General features: G+C 41.5%; 2 protein-coding genes across 3 annotated transcripts in view; one reads left to right on the top strand and one right to left on the bottom strand.

Moving 5' to 3' along the window:
• The window catches only part of mybpc3 (myosin binding protein C3), a 36,480-nt gene extending 22,360 nt beyond the window's left edge, over positions 1-14,120 (top strand). For both annotated transcript variants that reach the window (XM_038700596.1, XM_038700595.1), the window contains 9 exons: positions 6,671-6,805; positions 7,473-7,640; positions 7,767-7,855; positions 8,456-8,651; positions 8,789-8,928; positions 10,689-10,848; positions 11,002-11,138; positions 11,812-11,998; positions 13,585-14,120. In XM_038700596.1, the coding sequence (XP_038556524.1) occupies positions 6,671-6,805; positions 7,473-7,640; positions 7,767-7,855; positions 8,456-8,651; positions 8,789-8,928; positions 10,689-10,848; positions 11,002-11,138; positions 11,812-11,998; positions 13,585-13,613 (1,241 nt within the window). In that variant the 3' untranslated portion in view covers positions 13,614-14,120. The remainder of the gene's footprint in view (positions 1-6,670; positions 6,806-7,472; positions 7,641-7,766; positions 7,856-8,455; positions 8,652-8,788; positions 8,929-10,688; positions 10,849-11,001; positions 11,139-11,811; positions 11,999-13,584) is intronic.
• A 2,315-nt stretch (positions 14,121-16,435) lies between these two features.
• The window catches only part of lgr4 (leucine-rich repeat containing G protein-coupled receptor 4), a 40,430-nt gene continuing 34,218 nt past the window's right edge, over positions 16,436-22,647 (bottom strand). The window contains exon 18 of the mRNA XM_038700598.1: positions 16,436-20,871. Within this exon, the coding sequence (XP_038556526.1) occupies positions 19,463-20,871 (1,409 nt within the window). The 3' untranslated portion in view covers positions 16,436-19,462. The remainder of the gene's footprint in view (positions 20,872-22,647) is intronic.

Here is a 22,647-nt window from a genome sequence, read left to right as displayed (position 1 = left end):
GTCCTGCCCAGCAGCCTGGTATAGAGTATAATGACCTGGATACCATATTGTGCCAGACAGATTTTACTTTAACAAGAGAGTATTAAAATACTCCTTTGTCTGTTTTATTATTTATTTAATTATGTATTGATTTGTCACCGGGCCGGACAGGGGGGCAGACACGGGATGGGGGGGCACAAACAGACAGCACAGAGAAAGGACAACACCTGCAAGAGAAGGGGGAAAGGGGGATGGAGGGTGGGGACAACAGGGAAAAGCTGTGGGAAACACCAATTGCAGAAAGCAACGAAACCTGCAAGAGAACAGAGAGGGGGGCTTGGGGAGGAGAAAAACAACAACAAACAAACACAAAAAAAAAAATAAAAATAATAATAATAGTAAAAGAAAACCAGCCGAACAGCAGCAATAAACAGCTGACATATTAATGACATATTAAGACAACTAAGAGAACAATGAAAACAAGAAACAGTCACACACACTAAATAAGCAACACAACACAGCCACGAGAGCTGGAATAATAATTAATTTAAATAAGTAACTGAAAGAAAGGCATCAGGAATAATTCTACCAGGGACAACCTAAGTTTGTTTGTGTCTGTGTGTGTCTGTGTGCGTGTGGGTGAATGTGTCTGTATGTGTGTGTATGTACATGTGTGTGCGCATAAGCCTGTTAAAGAATGTAGTTGTTAGAGAGAGTGGGACGCCACGACTGTAACAGGCAGGCAAGAACCCCAGTAGCCAATAGGGGTGGAAGAAAGAAAAAGAATAAATCAAATCAAAAAAAACAAAGACTCCCAGATGCACTGCGATGCAAACGCAGAAGACCCCGACCCAAATGCCAGTTGACAACGTAATGCCGACGGAACGCAAAGAGGAAGAGCAGCGCCCGGACCGACCGCGTCGCAGACACAACATAGACCAGTGGCCTCCCCCATCCAGCACCCCACCGCCGCGCAGCAAACAACCACAATGCCCAAATGCCACGCAATCATCAACACCAATGCACAAGTGACGAGCCCAACGCGCACACTGCGCGAGCACGGCGACACCCATGCCCAGCAGCCCCCGCGAATCCCGCGTGCGAGGTCGGGCAAATGAGAGAGAGCAAACGGAACAACACGACAGCGAAAGCCAGCGGAGAGAGACACCAGCAGCAAGCCCCAGCCCGGCAGCAAACGCGCCGCACAGGTCACCGTGCACCCGCCAATAAAAGTCCACCGTCCCCCCAACTGCCGGAAAAAAACTAAGGCCGCCGGCGCCAGCCGACATCCCCCATGCCCAGCGCGCCCCCCGGCCGCCATGCAACACCAGCCAAACCAGCAACGAGGCAAAATCAACTAGCTCAGCTGCATGCCACCAACAACCCACCCATCCATCAAGGGCCGAGAACTCCAGGCACAAACCCAGAACAAACCGGAGCACAGCCCTGCCCCGCACCCACACTGCACATCCCGAAAACTAACTATATACCTCAGTATCCAGAGGGGTCCAACAACTGGCCGACAGAGAAATGGGCAAGTACGGATCCGATGCCAACGAAGCAAAACAGGAACGCAAACAGGTCCCTCCAAGCCAACGAGGAGATGCCTCCCCCGGACTCCAACGCACAAACTAAACGCCCAGCAGCCATCCAGAGACCCTGCCCAGGGAAAAAGTATAATACATCAAGATGCATCGATAATCGTCCCACAATCCCACCGCAGACCCCCACCCCCAGAAGCCAGGACACCCTGCGACCCCCCAAAGCGCAAAGGACCCCAGACCGCATGTCCAGGGGGAAGCTGTACCCCGCCCCAAGGAAGAACAGCAGAAAGCCGTGCCGGGAAGCTCGCTACCGCCAGGGAGCGATAACGCGGGAGAACCAGGCCAACGGTCCCCCAGCCCAGCCAGAGGCATCCCTCCCTACAGTGCAGCCAGTGACAGCAGCCCCCGAGGCCGATTTCATCCCCGGACAGGGGCCCAGCCCCCCCAGTCAAGCACCCCCAAGGAGGAGCACCAAAACCTACCCCGACAGCACCGGTCATGCGCCCCAGAGACTCCCGAATGCCCCCACCGTGAGAGAGCTGGCAGGGGAAGCAGCGGGAGCCTCACCTCTGCCGAAGAGGGCCCAGGCGAGGAGAGGAGACAACGGGCCCCCAGGCCCAGGGACACACCACCCGCCCAGAAATGAGCAAAGGCCACAAGCCCGAGTCCGCAGAACCCTAGGCCAAGGGCGGGCCCCCACGCCAGGGGAGCCCCGACCCCCCCAGCCCACCCCAGATCAGGCAAGGCCGCCACCAACCCCACAGCACCCCCAACGCCCGGGCTCCAGGGGTAGGACACGAGGCCAATGAGAATCTCTCCCACTCCTTCAACCCCTCTGCCTGCCTCTGTAAATGTATTGTTTTGTGTTGGATGCATGTCATGGATTGTGAAGTGTTGTATGGTGGAGTGAAGATAAGGTGTGTGGTAACTAAGGTGCAACTAAATACATAGACATATGTATCTTTTGATGACCCTGAGGTTTTGTCATGCCTGATTTGGTCAGTCTAAGGTTTCACTTAGGTTATGGGGCCTGATTGACTTGTGGTCATGACAGGACGGGGTCATTTTTGCTATTAATTTGCTATTTGCTTATTGTTATTCAAGAAGTCTGTAATTTCTGAGTAATAAGTCATGAAGCTGTGCATGTATAATAATTATTGACTTAGCTGACGCTTTTTTCCAAAGCAACTTACAATTGCTACTTATGTCAGAGGTTGCACACCTCTGGTGCAACTAGGGGTTAAGTGTCTTGCTCAGGGACAACACTGGTGAATGTATCACAGTGGGGATCGGACCAGAGTCTCCCACACCAAAGGCAGCTGTGTTATCCACTGCCCCATTGCATTGTCTGTTACATCACTGCATGGACTAGATAGGTTAACACTGTACAGTACAAATGTTGTGTACCAGATGACAGGAAAGTAAAACACCAGTCATACAGTGTTCATTTAGTTGTTAAAGAAGAGCTCAGGTAGAGCAGGGTTAGTCCCAGGCTCCTCATGTCAGTATATTGAACTGTCTTTGAGGAAGACACTGAACCCCTATTGGTCCTGATGTTTGACAAAAGACTCAACCAACTAAGCACTGCACTCCTCTAACACTGTCAGAGCTCCCTCTGGAGTCACAAAAGGCTTCATATAACATTTGTTCATATTTGCAATAGAACTACACAAGACCTGAAACAACTTTGATGTTTGAAATAACTCAAATTTGATCAAACCAATCCGACACAGTCCTGCTCAAGCAGATTAACTGGGCTTTGAGGGTTAAACTCATAATAAATAATACCTAAAGATGTTTTATAAACTGATTGTTGCTCGCTTATTATAGGTTCATTTGTTTAGACATACAAAACTCAACATGGTTCAAAATTTGAGTCACTTAAAGATTATTTTCTTTTAGTCTTAATGTTATAAGACTAAAATGCTTACAGTAATTTTCAACGTCAAAGAAAGTATGTGCAGCAGGGACCAGTAAACATACAAGAAAACCTGGACACTCTATTTTGTTGGGATGTCAGCCTGATAATCAGACTGAATTGCCATTTGGTTTGACTTCCTTCCTTATGAATTGCTGAACAAATCACAGGTGTCTTCAGTGATCCAGAGGTCTGGAACCAGTCTAGTAAAATGTGATGATCTTACTAGCCTGACAGTATCTTATAAAGCAGGGGCTCAAGTTTGGATTGTCTTTTAGTCTATCACTGTTTTTTTCTTATTCTCCACTTGTTGATTTAAGAAAGAACTGTGTCCAGATGGCCAATAGCTTGTAAGACAGCTGATTAGGAAACTATCTGTGGCATCCCTCTCTATAAATAATGGCCTGGAAGCACTCGGCTCTGCTGGGACCAGCTGCTTAACACAGAGGGGTTCATGCTACTGTGGATGCTGCTCCAGAGGAAGCATTGTTGTCACTACAGCAAGGACATTTTTAGAGAGAACAAGAGACTGTATGTTTGTGCGAGAGAGAATGAGAGCATAGGTTAGAGCAAGGCATTTCACAGAAGAGGCTGACAAGTACAAACAACATCTTCAATCAGCAGCAGGACTGCTAAACACTGAGAAAGAATGACAAAGCCTAAACTTCCAAAGACAGCTGAGAAGAAGCCTGCGGAAGAAGAGAAACCTGTGGAACCAGCACAGGTTGAAGCCAGCAAGCCTGAGACAGGGACACCTCCACCTCTTGAGGTAGAACAGCAACCAGAAGCCAGCAGTGAACCACCAGAAGCCGCCCCTGCAGAGGCAGCCCCCAGCGGGGAAGAGAGAGCTCCAGCTGGGAATGAGACACCACAAGCAGAGGGTGTTCCCCCAACAGAAAGTGGTCCCCCGGCAGAAGAGACCCCTGGGGAGCCCGTTCCTGCTGCTGAACCAGAGCCAGAGCCGCAACCTGTTGGTAGAAGGCATTACTTATTTTTGAGATGTTGGATTATCATGTAGTGTTTTAGAAGTATTAATAGTAGAAATTAAATTTAATCGCGTTTATACGGGAATGACAGTAATGGGAAAATTGGCCGCGTATTCCAGACCCTCATTTTTTGGTGGTGTACTTGTTTGAAAGTGCTAAGCATGGTTTAGTAATCCTGCTGTTGATGTTGCAAGTGTCCCATCACAATCTGTATTTGCTTTAAAAAGACATCTGAATTGAATTAACTACCCTGAATTTCTAAAGCCTTTGAACAGCCCCTGCTGCTGTGACTTTCTACACAATCCTTGACCTCTTACAGGTGTTCCCTGAGTCGCTGAGTCTTTTCCGTTGTGATGCTGAGGCCACAACTAAAATTCAACTCTGTCCTTATGTGGTCAAAAGATTGTTGCAAGAATGGGAAATATATGGTTGACTAAATATAACCTCGGAACAATGAGATGTTCTTAGCTTCTTTGTTCTTAGTTTTGCCAGAGAGACCAAGCTTTGAGTGTTAATAACTTGAATCACTGTACATGATTGGGTTTTTTTGTTGGTGTTTTGTGGGATAACATTTCCCTTTGCTTTACTTGTTTCAAGCCAAGCTGCACTAATTTACTGGTGGAGGTCACTGCTCCAGGTGTGCAAACACTTTTGCCTCAACATGACAAATGAATCATTAGTGCTAAAGTAGCCATCTGAGTGGCTAACACACTGTGTTTGATATTATGAATCAGTAGAGGCAGTTTTAATGTGTCATTATTATTCCTTAAGATTTAAAATGTCATGCAACTGGATTAGTTTCACTTTAGTCTCACACAAAATAATTAGCATTTAGTATTCCATGACCATTATTTATGTCTATTAGCAGTGAGTTAGACATCTTTTTCCCCCTCCATAATTCCTCCTGACGCCTACAGTTTTACAATAGACATAAGAAGCTTGTAAATTAGAGAAGAGGTCATAAATCCCAATGCTAAACACTATAATAATAATATTGCTTTATCATTTGCTTTTTACTTGGAAAAAGTCTCTGCGGCTAAAATCTTTTTAGACATTGGTTGCTTCCTTTTGGCCGTTCTGTGTTCTGAAAACAATGCATGAGAAGTAGCTGATGAACCAAAGACATTGAATTCAAATGTAATTTCATCCCTGCGGGACAGAAAGTACATCAGGCAGTAAAACTTCAGCCCTGTCGTGAACTCCAGGTCAATCAGACAGCTCATCTTTCCCAGAATGACATAAACAGGCTGACAGGCTAACATACTGTTTTCATAAGTGATAACACAACCACAAATATTTGAAATTAATATTGTCTTTGTTGTTATTTGAATTAGGACTATCTCCAGGATCAAGCGGACTGTTGTTAAGTTACATATATACTCATTTAAGTTAGTCTTATATAGTTATACAATTTTTATAGTTATATAAATGTTAACTGTAACTGGTTTCTCAGAAAAACAAGCACAGGGCCTGATTCACCAGTTGCAGTTGATGCCTCTTACCCAATCAAAACTAATTACAAGTTTACCAAATATGATAAACAACTACAATACATCAACTGTATTTGCAATGACTGCATATTTAAGATTGGGTGGACTGAAAAAGTAGACATCAGGCAATTTAACCAAGTACAAACATTCTGGGTTTTGTCCAGATCACACTCATTCCCCTTTAATTGGCTCAATTATCCAACAAATCGACTAAATTGCTGCCTTGGTGGCCTCGCTAACTTACCCTGATAGCATTTCTGTAAGTAAAAGTTCAATTGAAAGTAGCAAGCTGATGGAAAAAGTACAAGTTATTGCTGCTCATTCCACCTTAAAACAACTTGGTGGAGTTTACCACTGTGCCCTGCAATTCATTACAGTAGCAACATTTGGATGTGCTTGTATGTGTGGGTGTGTGTTTTGTTGCCTGTTTGATCTTTTTTCTGTTTATTCCGCTGTACTCATGCACTAATTGAGACTCTCAGTTTCATTCTTTATTTGTCAGTTCCTGAAGATACTGTATGAAGTGATTATTCAGTTCAGACTGCTGCTGCTGTGACAAATGTATTGTTGCAATTGATTGTGTTGATAGAATGGAGCGCTGTTTGCCATTACAAAGGTTTTTTGAGTTGTTTTTTTTACTTTCCATAATTTGTTAATTCCTGATCACGTTCTTCCACTTTTTCAGTAATTAATTTATTTCAGTAATGCTTTAACTGAATAACAGAGCACATTTGCCCTCTGCCTCACTCTCAGCCCCTACAAGTGAGCCCATCGGACTGTGCGTCGACGACATCACTGACACTTCCATCTCGCTGAAGTGGCGGCGGCCTGAGAGGATCGGCTCGACTGAACTCGAGGGTTATGGGATTGAGTACTGCAAGGAGGGCAGTAAGTGCTGGAGCCACACGCCTAAATGCATATGATAAGAAAGGTTTTTTTTGGTGGCACATATCATGAAACGTTATATACAACAATCAGTTAACCGAAGCGAAGCTTACAACTGATCTCACTCTCTCTATCTTTGTTTCCTGCATCCATATTAACAGCTATCTAATAAAGGCAAAAATGGCAACAAAAAAACAAAAAGACAGCAATTAAAACACTATATGCTTATAATACATATGTGTGTAATATCTATTACAATAAAAATACATGATGTAATCTACAAGCCTAAAAAGAATCGTAAACAAAAGCTGTAGCAGGCTACAGACATAAGTTTTACAATTAATCTTAAACCTCATGAAAGTTTAGTGCTTTCATGCTATTTTCAACATGTCATTTTACATGAATGCCTGAGACATCTTTCTTGCCTCTAGGACGACAGCATGGTGATTATACGATCACATTAGCCCTTTGTAATTATCTACTTCAGATGTCTTACCGTTGTTTCTATCATCAGCCACCACCGTACACAACAAACATCTGATGATATGCTAACAAAACAGAGACTCAGATTAACTTCCATCTGTGTATTTTTAAACTCTGCTTCCTATGTAACGTTTGCACTTAAGTGAATCATGCCGTTTTAATTAGTTGTGTGTTTTTCTGGTCACAGCAGATGAATGGATACCAGCCATTCAAGGTCTGACTGAGAGGACATCGCTGGTCATCAAGGATCTCACAACCGGAGACAAGCTGCAGTTCCGTGTGCGAGCCTACAACATGGCAGGACCCAGTACTCCTGCGACTCTGGCTCAGCCCGTCACCATCAGAGAGATAATGCGTGAGTATTTGTAGATTTGATACTTTTGACAACTCCCTGCTCAGTAAAACTCACCCTTGAGTCCTGAGCTTCCTCCATTTTCCAGTCCCCGTCATGCTTCTTATTCTGTGTTTTCTTCTTTCACAGAACGCCCTAAAATTTGGCTCCCGAGAAATCTCCGCCAGACTCTCATCAGGAAAGTTGGAGACACTGTCAACCTTGTCATTCCATTCCAGGTGCAGTATACACTATGCTAAATCATCATTAAAACACCAAGATGCTCTACTCTATGTGTCTTCATACGATTTAAACACCAGAGTGAAACATGAACAAGGCACGAAGACTGAATTACAATTCACATACAAAACATTCAAATGAATCAGTAACTTGGGAAAGTCTAGGAGACGCAGGAATAAAGGGTAAAATAAGGATTAATATTAAGTTCATAGCAAAAACAAAAACAAATATTATGACATTAAATCATTAAAATTATGTAGATGTACACATAATGTTCTGATTAATGTCTTTCTAATGGCTTTGTATACATGCTACAAGAAGATGTGTTGTTGATGTTTGACTTCAAAATCATGAAAACAGGACAGTAAGAAGTTACAGTATGTGACATACTAATATAGAGATGGACTAACAGCAAAATAACAGCAAAAACTTGGACGGTAGCTGTGATTTTATAGTGATTAACAAACTGGCTGAAAATTGAATGTCACCTTTAGTATTGTTAGATCCATATCTATCCAAAATTTTCAACAAAGAATGTATTTCAAGATGGGTGATGGTTGATTTTGTCACATACCATTTTGAACTTTCTGGTCATGCAGGGTAAGCCCAAGCCAATGGTCACATGGAGCAAAGACGGGGAGCCTCTAGACCCCTCATTTGCTAATGTGAGGAACAGCGACGTGGATACGATCCTCTTCATCCGCAAGACGGACAGAAAACACTCTGGGAAGTATGATCTCCACGTGCAGATTGAGAATGTAGAAGACACAGCAAGTATCATGCTGCAGGTTGTTGGTAAGCAGGACTGAACACATGAAGAGCTGTGGGTATAAATCAGTAGTAAACTGTAACGGCATTCATGCTATTAACTTTCTACCATACACAGGTTTTGCCAGCGGACAATTAGTCACAATTCATATTCTCCTCTGTAGATCTCCCAGGGCCTCCTGAGGCACTGAAGATCGTGGATGTCTGGGGCTTCAATGTGGCACTTGAATGGAAGCCACCCAAGGACAAGGGTAACTGTGAAATCACTGGCTACAATGTTCAGAAAGCTGACAAGAAGACCATGGTGAGACTTCAGCAACAAAGCTTACCTCTATTTTTATATTAGGTTCAAATGAAGCTAAAAACAAGCGATAGTGATATTCATCATAGGTAATTATTGAAGGTAAACCCTCTAAGAATTTATGTTCATATGACATTTGAGGTCTTCACAGAGGAAGGCAATGGTCGCCATGTCATTATAGCTCATAATTTCTTGTTCACTGAAACTGATCCATTGCAGGCTGTCTGACAGCCACCAACTGAGCTCCTTTAAAACCAAATCCTTTGAAAACTTCTCGTTCTATAAACATGAATGAGTGTGTCTGTACATGTGAGAGGATGAATGCTGTATGGACGCAGGATATTTTAGCCAACCTTTTGATACAATCTGTAATCAGCCAATGCTGAGGATACAGTCTCGTCTGTGGGCCAGGAGTGATGCATTATGTGTATGTTGGCAAGAGCTCCCACTGGCACGATCCTCCACCTCGAGCTGGCAGGAACAATGTTGGCCAGGAATGTCCTAATCTTATCCCCGTAGCCCTGACCTGGTCTGGGTCATCTGTACAGTGACGCGGGGCCATTGTTCTCTTGCCCAGTGCGGCTGATGGTTCATGTTTCATTGTAGTCATTATTAGATCAAATTAATTTAACTTGCATTTCTTTATAGCAAGCTTGGGGATGTTGACTATCATGTTACCAAAAACAATGTACTGTGTACCTGTTAGATGTTAGAGACAACGGCTGATATATATATAAAAGTGCTGAGGGCACATGTAGTTAAAATTGATCCATATCCAGTTTCATTCCTGTACCTAAATAAATATATTTGAGAGAATTACACAACTCCTCTAGTTTCAGGTAGATTATGAAGGTATTTTAAAACCAAATGGTATCTCTAGATCATTATGTTAGGAAGTTATTTGCCATGTTCTAATAGACAAATGTAATTTGCCTGAGTGAAAAAACAATGGATTAAATTCAGACTGTGTCAATTTATGTGGACCATAATGGTATAGGGAATGTGATTAACTCTTTTCTGCCTTTATATTATTACTAATTACTTTTTTTAACATTAAAATTATGAGGTTCTTAATTACAACTTCCCCCTTAGCTTAACATCAACCTACGCATTTTGCATTTTTCACTTTATTACATACTGTAATTGCTCAAATATCTGATTTGCAGTGATTGCAATACAAGCCAAGTAAAGTTGTAGTTACATTTTTCATGGAAGGCAATACAGCCCCCAACTAGAAAGGACTAATACACACAAAGAATGTTTAAAGCAGCACAGGGTTCACTTAAGTAAATGTCTGAAAATGGCCCAATATGAATATGTGCATAGAAATTACTATACGGATATGTGACAAATGAAAGGAAAGTGTTTTAGCGAGGTGTTGTTCCACCATGACCGTCCATAGCAACTTCACTGACAGTGATCCTTTGCATAGACTCTTCAAGTCTCTGAAACGCTGGAGGGAGGAACACCATTCTGCCAAAAGATCTTCCCTTATTTGGCATTTTGATGACGGTGCTGTTATGTGCGTCAATCCAAAATCACCCGTAGGTGTTCAGTTGGGTTGAGATCTGGTGACTGTGACAATGACAACATATGATTCATATAATTTTCATCAAATCATTTCGTGAACCCCCTCATGCCCTATATGGAAGCATCTGCATTCATTTTGTGTCTTATTTATTCACATTTTCTTCTACCTGTACAACATAAACCATACAGTATGAAAAACTGAATCTGAAAACTTTTTTGTGATTCATATGAAGGAGTGGTTTACAGTCTACGATCAGTACAGGCGAAGCAACTGTGTTGTGTCTGACCTCATCATGGGGAATGAGTATGTCTTTCGAGTCTTTGCCATAAACCTGGTGGGTCTCAGCCCAGAGCCCTGCATCACAAAAGACAGCGCTTACATCCAGAAAACAGGTGGGCTCTGACTGCACTTATATAATTAGTTCAAAGCAGTTATGATTCTGATTTCATGTCCTGTAAGTGTAGATGTTATATGTGAAATCTTAAAATTTGTCATGAAAAAATAAGCACAACTGAAGAAAACTGTCTTTCTGCCGGCCTCCTCAGGAATGGAGTACAAGCCGCCTACCCACAAGAACCATGACTTCACAGAGGCTCCCAAGTTCACGCATCCTTTGGTGAACCGTTCTGTAATAGCAGGATACAACGCCACCCTCAGCTGCTCAGTCAGAGGCATACCAAAGGTCAGTAGGCGCATATAAGAAAATGTGCAAAGGCATATGTGCAATCACATATCAAAAATCTTGGATGTTATCAACTATCAATTGAATGCAGTAGTCATAACTTTTATTGGAAAACATTTTAGGTGGAATTTCGCCAAAAACTATTTGTACTCAAGGTCCACTTTCTAGCCACTATTTCAACCATAGCACAGAAGCTGTAATAATTTTCTTCAGAGAACTTTTAGGACTTTTTGTCCATGTTGGCTTAAATGTTAGGCATGAAAGTTCACGCTTCAAAAATAGCAAAACAATCCAAGCTCAAGGTCCACTTACTGACTTTTCTCAGAGCTTTCAACCAGAGCGAAGAATGAACTTTCATGCTTAAATACTTTTATTATAGAAAAATATATAATAACTGAGTAAAATACAAAAATGACTACAACCAAAGAAAAAATACTCCCAAACCAACAGAAATGTCTACCCACAGTATAACCCCCTGGCCCTCTACATGCAGACATTTGGAGATTAATAGCAAGTAATAAACACCCTGTGCTCAGTGAAACAGTATCCACCAGATAAATCAGTGATTATGATTGTTACTAATGGACCAGAACTAATTGTGCAGTAGTGACAGAAGTGCCGACTGTGTAAAATATCACCTGACATACTGTAATACTTTGTCCTACCTTGTTAGCCCAAAGTGACTTGGTACAAAAACAAGATGGACATCACAAATGAAGCCAAGTACCGGATGCTCAGTAAGCAAGGTGTTCTGACGCTGGAGATCCGTAAGCCCTGTCTGTTCGATGGGGGAGTGTATATGTGCAAAGCAGTCAATGACATCGGAGAAGACATAGTCGAGTGTAAACTGGAGGTTCGCCGTAAGTATCCTGCTAGGTGTTACAGGGACAGAAACCCTGTCCTCTTTCTCATGACACACTTTACACTCTTGTCTTTCCCCCCATTACCCCTTCCTTTTCATCCTTAAAAAATAAAATGTTGAATCATGAAAGTCCACATAAAATGAATGTCTTTAATGAAGAAAAACACATTTTAGCATTCTCTATATAGTAAAACGTTTTAAATTAAAGCACTATATTCCTGTGCTGGAATTTCCAAAATAGTGCTTTATTTCACCTTGCTTTCCTAATTTCCAATTAGTTTCCTGGACAGTGTATGTTTATGATTATAGGAAAAATAGAAATTTCCCAGAAAGAACTGCAGAATTTGAATAATTCAAATAGAATATTGTCTCAGAAAAATCTCAACACAAGATCCAACTTATGTTTCTTGTTTCCTGAAAGTTTCGTCATGCAGTTGCTCAGTTGGTAGTAACAAGAGTACCTTAGCAACTCCATCTGCTGAGGAAGGCCGCCATATGCGGTTGAATGAAAGCTTCAGAAACAACAAAGTAATATGTTGTATTCAAACTTTAAATTTTTCTGTTTTCAAGGTAGAGAATGAACATTCATGCTCAACAAAAATTAATTCATTACTCACTTACTTTTGTTCTCTCAGGGCTGCACTTGCAAATCATTCGAAAGTATGAAATGAAATGCATCAACTGACCACACTCTCTATTTTCCTTATTATTAGTACCAAATTACATAGTTATTTGTGAGTAACCTCTGGGAGTTTAAGTGCAAGTTACAGACCTTTAAAATAGTCAAAAATGGATACTTTTTAAAAAAAACATAACAAATTGATGCCTAGTTTATTTGACAGTATCTATAGTAATAACAAACAAACATGAAAGCATATCGTCATGTGGTCAAAAATCACAACACAGCATTACTAACATGTATTTATGAATTCATTCTAAAGGTCTAAATAGAGCTTAAAGACATCATGCAGTTACTTTTAATGAGTGTGTCTCCCAGTGTTTTATCCTGTCATGATTCAAACCAACCTATGATCCTGAGGATAGACCCAACCCCACTACATCCTGTGATAAATGCTGTTGAAGGATAGGTCAAATCATCTATGCTTAATGAAACACAAATGTATTTATCACATTCCTCTGCATTTTGACTCAAGATTAACTTAACTTAAAGTTTTTTAATGAGCTGTAATCAATATTTTTATATCAATAATGGATCACATGACTACTTGTTTAAGATGTCGCTTGTAGTGATGAACCCACAGACAATTACCACCAGACTCTGCAGTTCCTCTCAGCTTTACAGACTTTTTATGTTATTTTTATTTTGTTTATTGCCCACAACTAACGGTGCACTCTCATGGTGTCAAACCCACTGTACGCTACCTGCTCAGCACCAAACGGCAGACAGACAGAGTTGGCGACTAGCTGGTGAGCACAGTTGAGTATTTAGCAGCTAAAGAGCCCCCAAGTGTATAAAAATCTATTATTGCAGTCATAAGATTTTATTCTTTTTATAAAATATAAAAATACTTCTTATTAAATTGTTAAGGCATCTGTATGTTGACTTATGTTCCTGGCTTGCAGCTCAAATTGCTAAAGAAGAAAAGAAGTAAGACGTCTGAGCTGCTGACAGAAGAGAAGATCGACGCCTGCATGTTGACTTTTTTGTCATGAGAAACTCTCCACCTACATCACAAACTGTGTTTTGCCCACATCTTTTTCTTTTTTTGGGTTTTGCACCACTTTCCTCTTCTGTAATCATCCTTGTAACCATCTTGCTATCCTCCCTGTTATGTTAGTACCATGTGTACCGCTGAATTGAACTGACTGGGACTCATTGCTTGAATTTGCGGTTTATTAGTTGGGAAGTATTGGTATTTATGTATTATTTAAAAAGTAATGGTTTGTCACTTTCTACACTCACTTCCAGGAGTAGACATAAATGGATCATGGTGTCCAGTAAATATGGATAATAGTCAAAGAAAGTTGCAATATTTATGAAATGACTTTATGATCTGTCATTTTGTTTCTCACTTATTTCAGCTGGGGGAAAGGAATGGATTAGAGTGTTTGGATTTGTTTGTGTGCTTACAAAGGTCAATATAAATGCTTCAAAAATACAGTGAGTGATTCAATTCAGTCATATTATCAAGTAGTGGCATTATGCTACAGTGTAGTCAGTGATGCACAGATGGTGACCAGTTCCTGAAACTGCCATCGTGATAGCTGCAGCAGCCGTTGGTATTCAGAAAATGTAAAAAGCATGCCACAAACACTCAGAAGTCCAGTGGAATGGAAGAGTTGTCGGGGGCTTAGTTTTATTGTATCAAAGCCCACTAAAGCCAGTGGTGTGAGGCATGTGCCTAATGTGCACACCACAGAGGGATGGATGTGTGTGAAGGGCTGGAATTGCAGAGATGTCCTTTTACCGCTGAGGACATGCGTCAGTGAAGAGGAACACATGTTTAGGTTCGTGGAGAGGGAGCTGCTGTAACATCACTCGGCAGTTATTCCTTTGATGCCTTGAATGTACACATTTCCTGTGCCCTTTCAATGTACAGCTGGAAAACATCCAGTGTGCCTTGTACATGTCACTGGGCCACTATTAACATACATGATGGATGTTTTACAGTGCCTCTGTGTTTGCAAGGTGTTTTGACATGGGGTTTCACCAAAATCCACAAATTCCAAGTCAAAAGGTGACACTTTCAAAGCTAAACAGGACTTCTCAAGTTTCATGTATGTTCCTTTATACCAATCCCAGAAGTTAATTTTCACTCATCACCAAGTTACAGCTCACTACACGAGTAACAGGAGCCAGCACCGGTATACAACATGACTTGTGACTGGAGGTGAAAGGAAATTCCACTGAACGGCACAAATGGTCTTATCTACGTTAACAGGCGTGGGAAGGTCTACATTTACACAAAACATCTCACCCTTAAAATGGTGTTTTCACAGGCAATTTCAACTGAAAATAGGTTAACAAAACTTCTCTACAAAAGTCTACAGTTAGCAGATCTGAGGCTGTACTACAAAATGCTAACAGCAGTGGTGGAAGAAGTAGACAATAACACAGTGATACTAACTCTGGAAAAGTACTAGCATGAACGTATACTTAAAGTACCCCCCCCCCCCCAAAAGTTCAGAATAATATTTATTATATCATATTATTGGTTTATAATTATTGATGCATTAATGTACACTTCAGATTATTAATACAGACTATAGTCAGCAAATGCATATTTGTTGATTATATTTTGTATTAATTTATTAATAATTAAATAAATACAGTAAAACATGCAATATTCCCCTCTGAAACGTATGCTAGTGTAGAAGTATAGAGTATCATAAAATGAAAATAAGTACCCCAATAATGAGTTTGAGTTCTGACTTGAATAAATATACTTAGTTACTTTCCACCACTTAACATCCTTTCCTAACATGCCCACAATGACAGACAGGTTTAATGTTTATCTAATCACTATCTTAGTTTAGCATGTTAGCATGCTAATATAATATTTACTAAATAGCAGCACTAAACACAAAGCACAGCTAAGGCTAATGAGAATGTCGTTAGTTTTGTAGGTATTTTGTCATGAACCAAAGTATTGATTAAAAGAAATTTCAACCCTGATTGTGGCGCTTGATGAAAAGTTAAGGGATCACCAAAGTTATTACAGTTCATCCTGCAGGGGGCATTAATGTTTGTACCAGATTTTTCATGGCAGTCCATCCAATAGTTGTTGAGATATTTCAGTCTCACCAAAGTAATGATCTAACTGATTGCTATCAGCATCACTGCTAGAGTGGCTAAAAATGGCTTTTTGGACGATTATTATGAGCAGAAAAAAAGACATCTAATTATCTTCTATCTACTGACAGTCGAGTTCACATAATTTCTCTTTGATGTATCGACTATTTGATGGTAGTTTCAAGTATATCACGTTTGGTAAGGATAATGATAAGTCCTCATTTAGTTCAAATTTAATTCATCACCATGGTAAATTCTCTTAGGACTGGACAAATGGTTTGAGCGGAAACATAGGGCCTAATTTGAAAGACAAGGAATCTTCCATTGTACAGCATGTCAGACTGATGTTCAGAGTTCAATTAGGAACTCCTCTGGGAGAACAAAATGTAGGATTACAGACAATATTTTCATTTCAGGGGTTCCTTGACCTTTCTATGACATTGCAACAAACAGAACTTTCTATATTATCCACATTCCCAAAAATCAATCTATGCAGGAACTTAAAACAAAGCAAAGCTGCATTGACAAGAATTTTGTGATATGACAGCTGGATATGAGAAGTTTTAACAAGGTAGAGAGCACAATCATTTCAGATATATAAAATATTCGATGAAGACAATGGTCACTACAGTGTTAAATTTAACACAAATGTAAATAAAAAATACTAGTGTTCTTCCAATGTTATTCATTCACAATTTGTAGAATTTATTTTTCTATTTAAACAGAATAAAACAACTTGGGGAGATCTCACATGAAAAACTACAAATAAGATTGAATTTGAACTGAAATTAAGTGAGGTTTTTTTATAATCTGTATAATTCTGCAAGTTTGTCTCTATAAAAAATAAAACAAAAATTTCATAGTTTAAAGTTTGGTTTAAAAAAAATCACAGTATACAGTACATAGATTCGTCCCACAATTTGCACTTATCTAAAATGACAACCACGTGTCAACATGAAGCCAAGAAGGCAAATAAATGAACACAGACTTTTCTTTTACAAAGCACCGCTGGTAGCCGCTACATTTGAGGAGGTAGCTTGCTTAGTTAGCATCCCATTCTTGATTACTTGCTTTCTTTTTCAAATAATTTACATAGAAATTCAAAAACCAAAACTGCTAAAAGATTTGTACATTTTCACCAGACGGGACATCAGACATCTCAAACAATCAAATGACATTTTGGTTGGTGCAACAATTTACACACCCTGTCGAGATCATGCCTACACGGAAACAGAAAAGAAAACCCTAAAGAGTCATATGAAATGGTATATTATAAGGAGACAAGAATGTCTTGTTGGTGGAAGAAAACTTTTCTCTACATTGCCTAAATTCCTGAGCACTCACATGACGCGCACTTGTGGATACATGCTCCGAGGGTGTATCCAACTTAATGTGTAGAGTCATGCTCCAGCAACACCAAACGCCAGTCAAACCCTCGTCTCTCTTACACTCTCTCTCACACACACACACACACACACACACAGTCTTTCTTACGTCAGCTCTCAGGATGAAAAGAGATCTATGTAAATATGGAACATAATAATGCTCTTCTGATGACCTGTACAATAAAACTGGGTTATATAGACTGTAATAAACTGATAATGTAACTGGATATGAAAGACACTGGAGGCAGAATTAGTTTTTTTGTTCTTTTTGAATTCCTATTATTTTCAACATAGGCCTAATTTTCCTACTCTTGTACCATAATGCCAATTTATTCTGGTCCAATTTTTTCCAATTACTTCACTGTAGAGCTCGAAGGACCTCGGCAGGTACACGGACTGCTTACGTGCACACAAACACCCAAAAATCTCTTGCAAATGCAAAAACGCACTGCAGATACTTGTCTTTAAATATCTGTGGTTGAATAATGATCACCCACATTTCAGTTATAATAGTCCACTTCATACTTTTTGGCACTGCTTAAACACTTTCTTGTTGACTCAGCTGGCTGCCAGTCTGCTGCGTTCACATCGTGTTGGAAGAAGTGGAAGAGTGGGATTACATTCACGTGTTTAACTTGGACGGTATTCATGTGTTTAACTTGTTGCTCACAAGCCAAATGATGCTTAATGATGAGTTTCAGCTCAAACAGAAATGTCAGCTATCTCTCATCTCGTAAGTTCAACAAGTGTGAAAACAGTTGATTTAGATTTCATAGTTGTTGCTTGTCGGTCACCAAACTACGATTATGTTTGTATCATTATAGTAATTATTACTACAATTATTATCTACAATTTGTGGCACATAAAATTAATTCAATTTTTTTTTTCTTTTGTGACATTTCAGGAAATATTCTCTTTTGTGCCCAAAGTTAGATGAGAAAAGCAATAGCTCTCTCATTTCTCTATGCTAAATACTGAGCTAAAGCCAGCAGTTTGTTAACTTATTTTAGCTTCACATAAAGTCTGGAAACAGAGGAAAACAGCTAGTCTTACTCTGTCCGAATGTAACATAATCCACTTACCAGTACCTCTAAAGCTTACTAACTGATATATTATATCTCATTTCTTAATCCTTCAGTTTTTTTAAAAGAGTAAACAGACTAGTCATTTCCCTCTGCTTCCAGTCTTTATGCTAAACTAAGCTAACCATCTCTGCTGGCTGTTGCTTCATATTTGGTGTGCAGATAAGTAGAAGTGATCTTCTCATCTTCCCATCAGCAAGACAGCTTATAAGCATATTTCCAACAATGTTGAAATTATTCCTTTAATCCTTTAAAAAAAAAAAAAAAAAAATCATCATGATGGCGAAAACTCAGAAAATAAGGCCCAGATTTCAGACTAATGAAAATAACTACCTAAACTAGTGTGTGTACAATTTTTTTGTGAAAAACTAAACAAAGAGAGGTGCTGTTGTTTTGGTGAATGCTTGGCTTATATTGTATATTCATCACTCAAAGGCCACCTTACATACACGTGAAATCGTGTCCAACCAAACACTGTTCACACAATAAATAACATCTTTCACCACCACCAAGCATCGTTGCTAAAACAGTGATATCTGCTACTTTTATCACATTCTTAGTCTTAGTAACTTAAAAGTAAAGAAGTGTTTATTATAAACTAGCATTTACTTATACCATTCTCACACAGATAGATTACGATCGTAGGCAGGTAGGGCAGAAGTTATTGCTGACTTTACATTATTCCCTTCTGGTGGGTAAAGACCACCTGAAAGTTACATTCGCACAGAAAAGTCTAGGCTGATTATTCATTACTACATTTACGTTTAAAAAAATCAAAGTATAAAATCAACAGTTGCTGTGGAGAAGCTTTAAAAATTGACAAGATGTATAACAATGACTTAATTAAAAAGCTTATAAGTACAAGTGAAACAGAGAAATCACAATCTTTGACACATCCATTGAGGCTCACATCATGATGTCCAATCAAAAACGAGAGGCAGGCACCGGTGGCGAGATGTTTCTTTGCAAGATCCTTTGTCGACCAGTTTGTAACATGATGTGCTCAGTTCAGCTCACTAGGAAATGGTCTAAGTTCAAAAAGCACACCAAGTTCCCTTTAAATGATTGGCTGCATCTGTTTACACAGTAATTACAAATATAAGTGCTAGCTGAATAGTCTTTTAGCAGGGCAGTTGGCACATTTTGTTGTCGGATATAAAAATGTACAAATTCTTGTAGCATCTAAATTCACATGACAAAGAGATCTGTGCACACAGACGTACTGGCGCTCTGAAGCGTCCTTAGTCCTTGACTCGAGGTATGTTGTATGAGTAGTGTACCAGAGGAAGTCCTCTGCTCTGACAGAAGCAGGCTCTGCCACAGGCCTGAACCTGGTCCGAGCTGTCCGACACAAACGAGTCCCCCTCGTCTGCGTACTCAGACTGAGCAGAGGGTGTGGCACTGTCTGCCCAGAAACACTCGGTGCGCTGGCATACTGCAGCTCCCGCCAGGAGGGTGGGACAGCTGTGAGACTTTACCAAGTGTCTACAGACTGTGGAGGACGAGGGAGAAGAGCAGGTCCTGGCGTGCAGCGCAGCCTCGCACTGCTCGCATACAACTGTCTCTCCACAAAGCTGCGAGTACACGCCACAGTCAAAGCCCAGGTGGGTGGAGGAGCCTCCGTCTGTGAGCTCTGACCCTCCGCCACCATCATCTCCGTGACTTTCAGCACAGCCCTTCACCTCCCTGGTCAAACCTCCGTGGCCGCGCAGTCTCAACCAGTCCTCCCTGAAGGCCGGGCTGAAGAACACATACAGCACTGGGTTCAGGCACGCAGGCAGCGGGAAGAAAATGAGGGTGACGGACTTGGCGATCTCTGGACCGCCGGCTGTAGAGCCAGTCAAGAGAGGAGCAAAGGAGAAAGCTGCCACAGGGCAAAAAAAGATGCAGTTGGTGAAGATGAGCCAGGCTATGTGTCTCAGGGCACCCGTCTGCTCTGGATCTGCCAGCTCCACCCTGCCCAGGTGGCAGTACAGCTGGGTGTACACAGCTGCAGTGAACAGGTAAGCTAGTGCGTTGAGCAGCACCAGAACAACTGTAACACTCAGAGCTGGACTCTCACCACCAGCGAAGGGCAGGCAGAGAGGAGAGGCGGACTGGTCACTGGAGGTCAGGAGAGGCAGGCAGGCACCAGCAGCAGCCAGCAGACCCAGCAGTCCTGCAGCCAGGCTGAAGCGTCGATCTCCTCTCCAGCATCCACGATGGCTGCCGCCGTTCCTTCGGGGTGACATCATTACCTTCCCGAGAATCGTCCGAACAGCCACGCTGCGCTCCACAGCCGCCAGTGACAGTAACAAGACTGCCCACTCTGACGAGAAGACGGCCAAAGCTCCAGCGATCTGACATCCGGGCCCCATCTCCCACCACACACCGAACTCGGCAAAGGAGCCCCAGGTGGCAACGTCGAGCACGGTCAGCACGCCAACATACAGGCCCGTGAGCAGGTTGGCCAAGGCCAGTAGCCCCATCAGCTGCCTGGCTGGAGAGAGAGACGGTGTGAGGGAGAGGGAATTGCCTGCCGTCCGGTGTGTGGGGGAGAAGGTGGCCACCAGCACCAGGCTGTTAAAGACCAGCGACACCAGGCAGATGAACCAGACTGTCAGACGAATCATCCAGTTACCCAGTAGGTGCTCACAAGGCTTGAAGGCTCCTGAAGACAAGAAACAATGTGATTGTTCAAAAATCAAGACTTAAATTAGCTACTTAGTTTTTCGATTATTACACAGCTCTTCAACATTGATTGGTAGAAGTACAGTGGGTACGGAAAGTATTCAGACCCCTTTAAATTTTCCACTCTTTGTTTCATTGCAGCCATTTTCCAAAAATCAAAAAAGTTCATTTTATTTCTCAGTAATGTACACTCAGCACCCCATCTTGACAGAAAAAAACAGAAATGTAGAAAATTTTGCAAATTTATTAAAAAAGAAAAACTGAAATATCACATGGTCATAAGTATTCAGACCCTTTGCCGTGACACTCATATTTAACTCAGGTGCTGTCTATTTCTTCTGATCATCCTTGAGATGGTTCTACACCTTCATTTGAGTCCAGCTGTGTTTGATTATACTGATTGGACTTCATTAGGAAAGTCACACACCTGTCTATATAAGACCTTACAGCTCACAGTGCATGTCAGAGCAAATGAGAATCATGAGGTCAAAGGAACTGCCTGAAGAGCTCAGAGACAGAATTGTGGCAAGGCACAGATCTGGCCAAGGTTACAAAAAAAATTCTGCTGCACTTAAGGTTCCTAAGAGCACAGTGGCCTCCATAATCCTCAAATGGAAGACGTTTGGGACGACCAGAACCCTTCCTAGAGCTGGCCGTCCGGCCAAACTGAGCTATCGGGGGAGAAGAGCCTTGGTGAGAGAGGTAAAGAAGAACCCAAAGGTCACTGTGGCTGAGCTCCAGAGATGCAGTCGGGAGATGGGAGAAAGTTGTAGTACGTCAACCATCACTGCAGCAATCCACCAGTCGGGGCTTTATGGCAGAGTGGCCCGACGGAAGCCTCTCCTCAGTGCAAGACACATGAAAGCCCGCATGGAGTTTGCTAAAAAACACCTGAAGGACTCCAAGATGGTGATAAATAAGATCCTCTGGTCTGATGAGACCAAGATAGAACTTTTTGGCCTTAATTCTAAGCGGTATGTGTGGAGAAAACCAGGCACTGCTCATCACCTGTCCAATACAGTCTCAACAGTGAAGCATGGTGGTGGCAGCATCATGCTGTGGGGGTGTTTTTCAGCTGCAGGGACAGGACGACTGGTTGCAATTGAGGGAAAGATGAATGCAGCCAAGTACAGGGATATCCTGGACGAAAACCTGTTCCAGAGTGCTCTGGACCTCAGACTGGGCTGAAGGTTTACCTTCCAACAAGACAATGACCCTAAGCACGCCGCTAAAATAACGAAGGAGTGGCTTCACAACAACTCCGTGGCTGTTCTTGAATGGCCCAGCCAGAGCCCTGACTTAAACCCAATTGAGCATCTCTGGAGAGACCTGAAAATGGCTGTCCACCAACGTTTACCATCCAACCTGACAGAACTGGAGAGGATCTGCAAGGAGGAATGGCAGAGGATACCCAAATCCAGATGTGAAAAACTTGTTGCATCTTTCCCAAAACGACTCATGGCTGTATTAGATCAAAAGGGTGCTTCTACTAAATACTGAGCAAAGGGTCTGAATACTTATGACCATGTGATATTTCAGTTTTTCTTTTTTAATAAATTTGCAAAAATTTCTACATTTCTGTTTTTTTCTGTCAAGATGGGGTGCTGAGTGTACATTACTGAGAAATAAAATGAACTTTTTTGATTTTTGGAAAATGGCTGCAATGAAACAAAGAGTGGAAAATTTAAAGGGGTCTGAATACTTTCCGTACCGACTGTAAACACACTGACACACAGTGAAAGATATAAAATGTTGT

The sequence above is a fragment of the Micropterus salmoides genome, unplaced genomic scaffold, assembly GCF_014851395.1.
Source record: "Micropterus salmoides isolate LMB-PRFRI ecotype aquatic unplaced genomic scaffold, ASM1485139v1 Ms_hic_scaffold_6, whole genome shotgun sequence".
Taxonomy (NCBI): Eukaryota; Metazoa; Chordata; class Actinopteri; order Centrarchiformes; family Centrarchidae; genus Micropterus; species Micropterus salmoides.
Note: the sequence above shows the minus strand (reverse complement) of the source record. Positions and strands in the feature narration are given on the sequence as shown.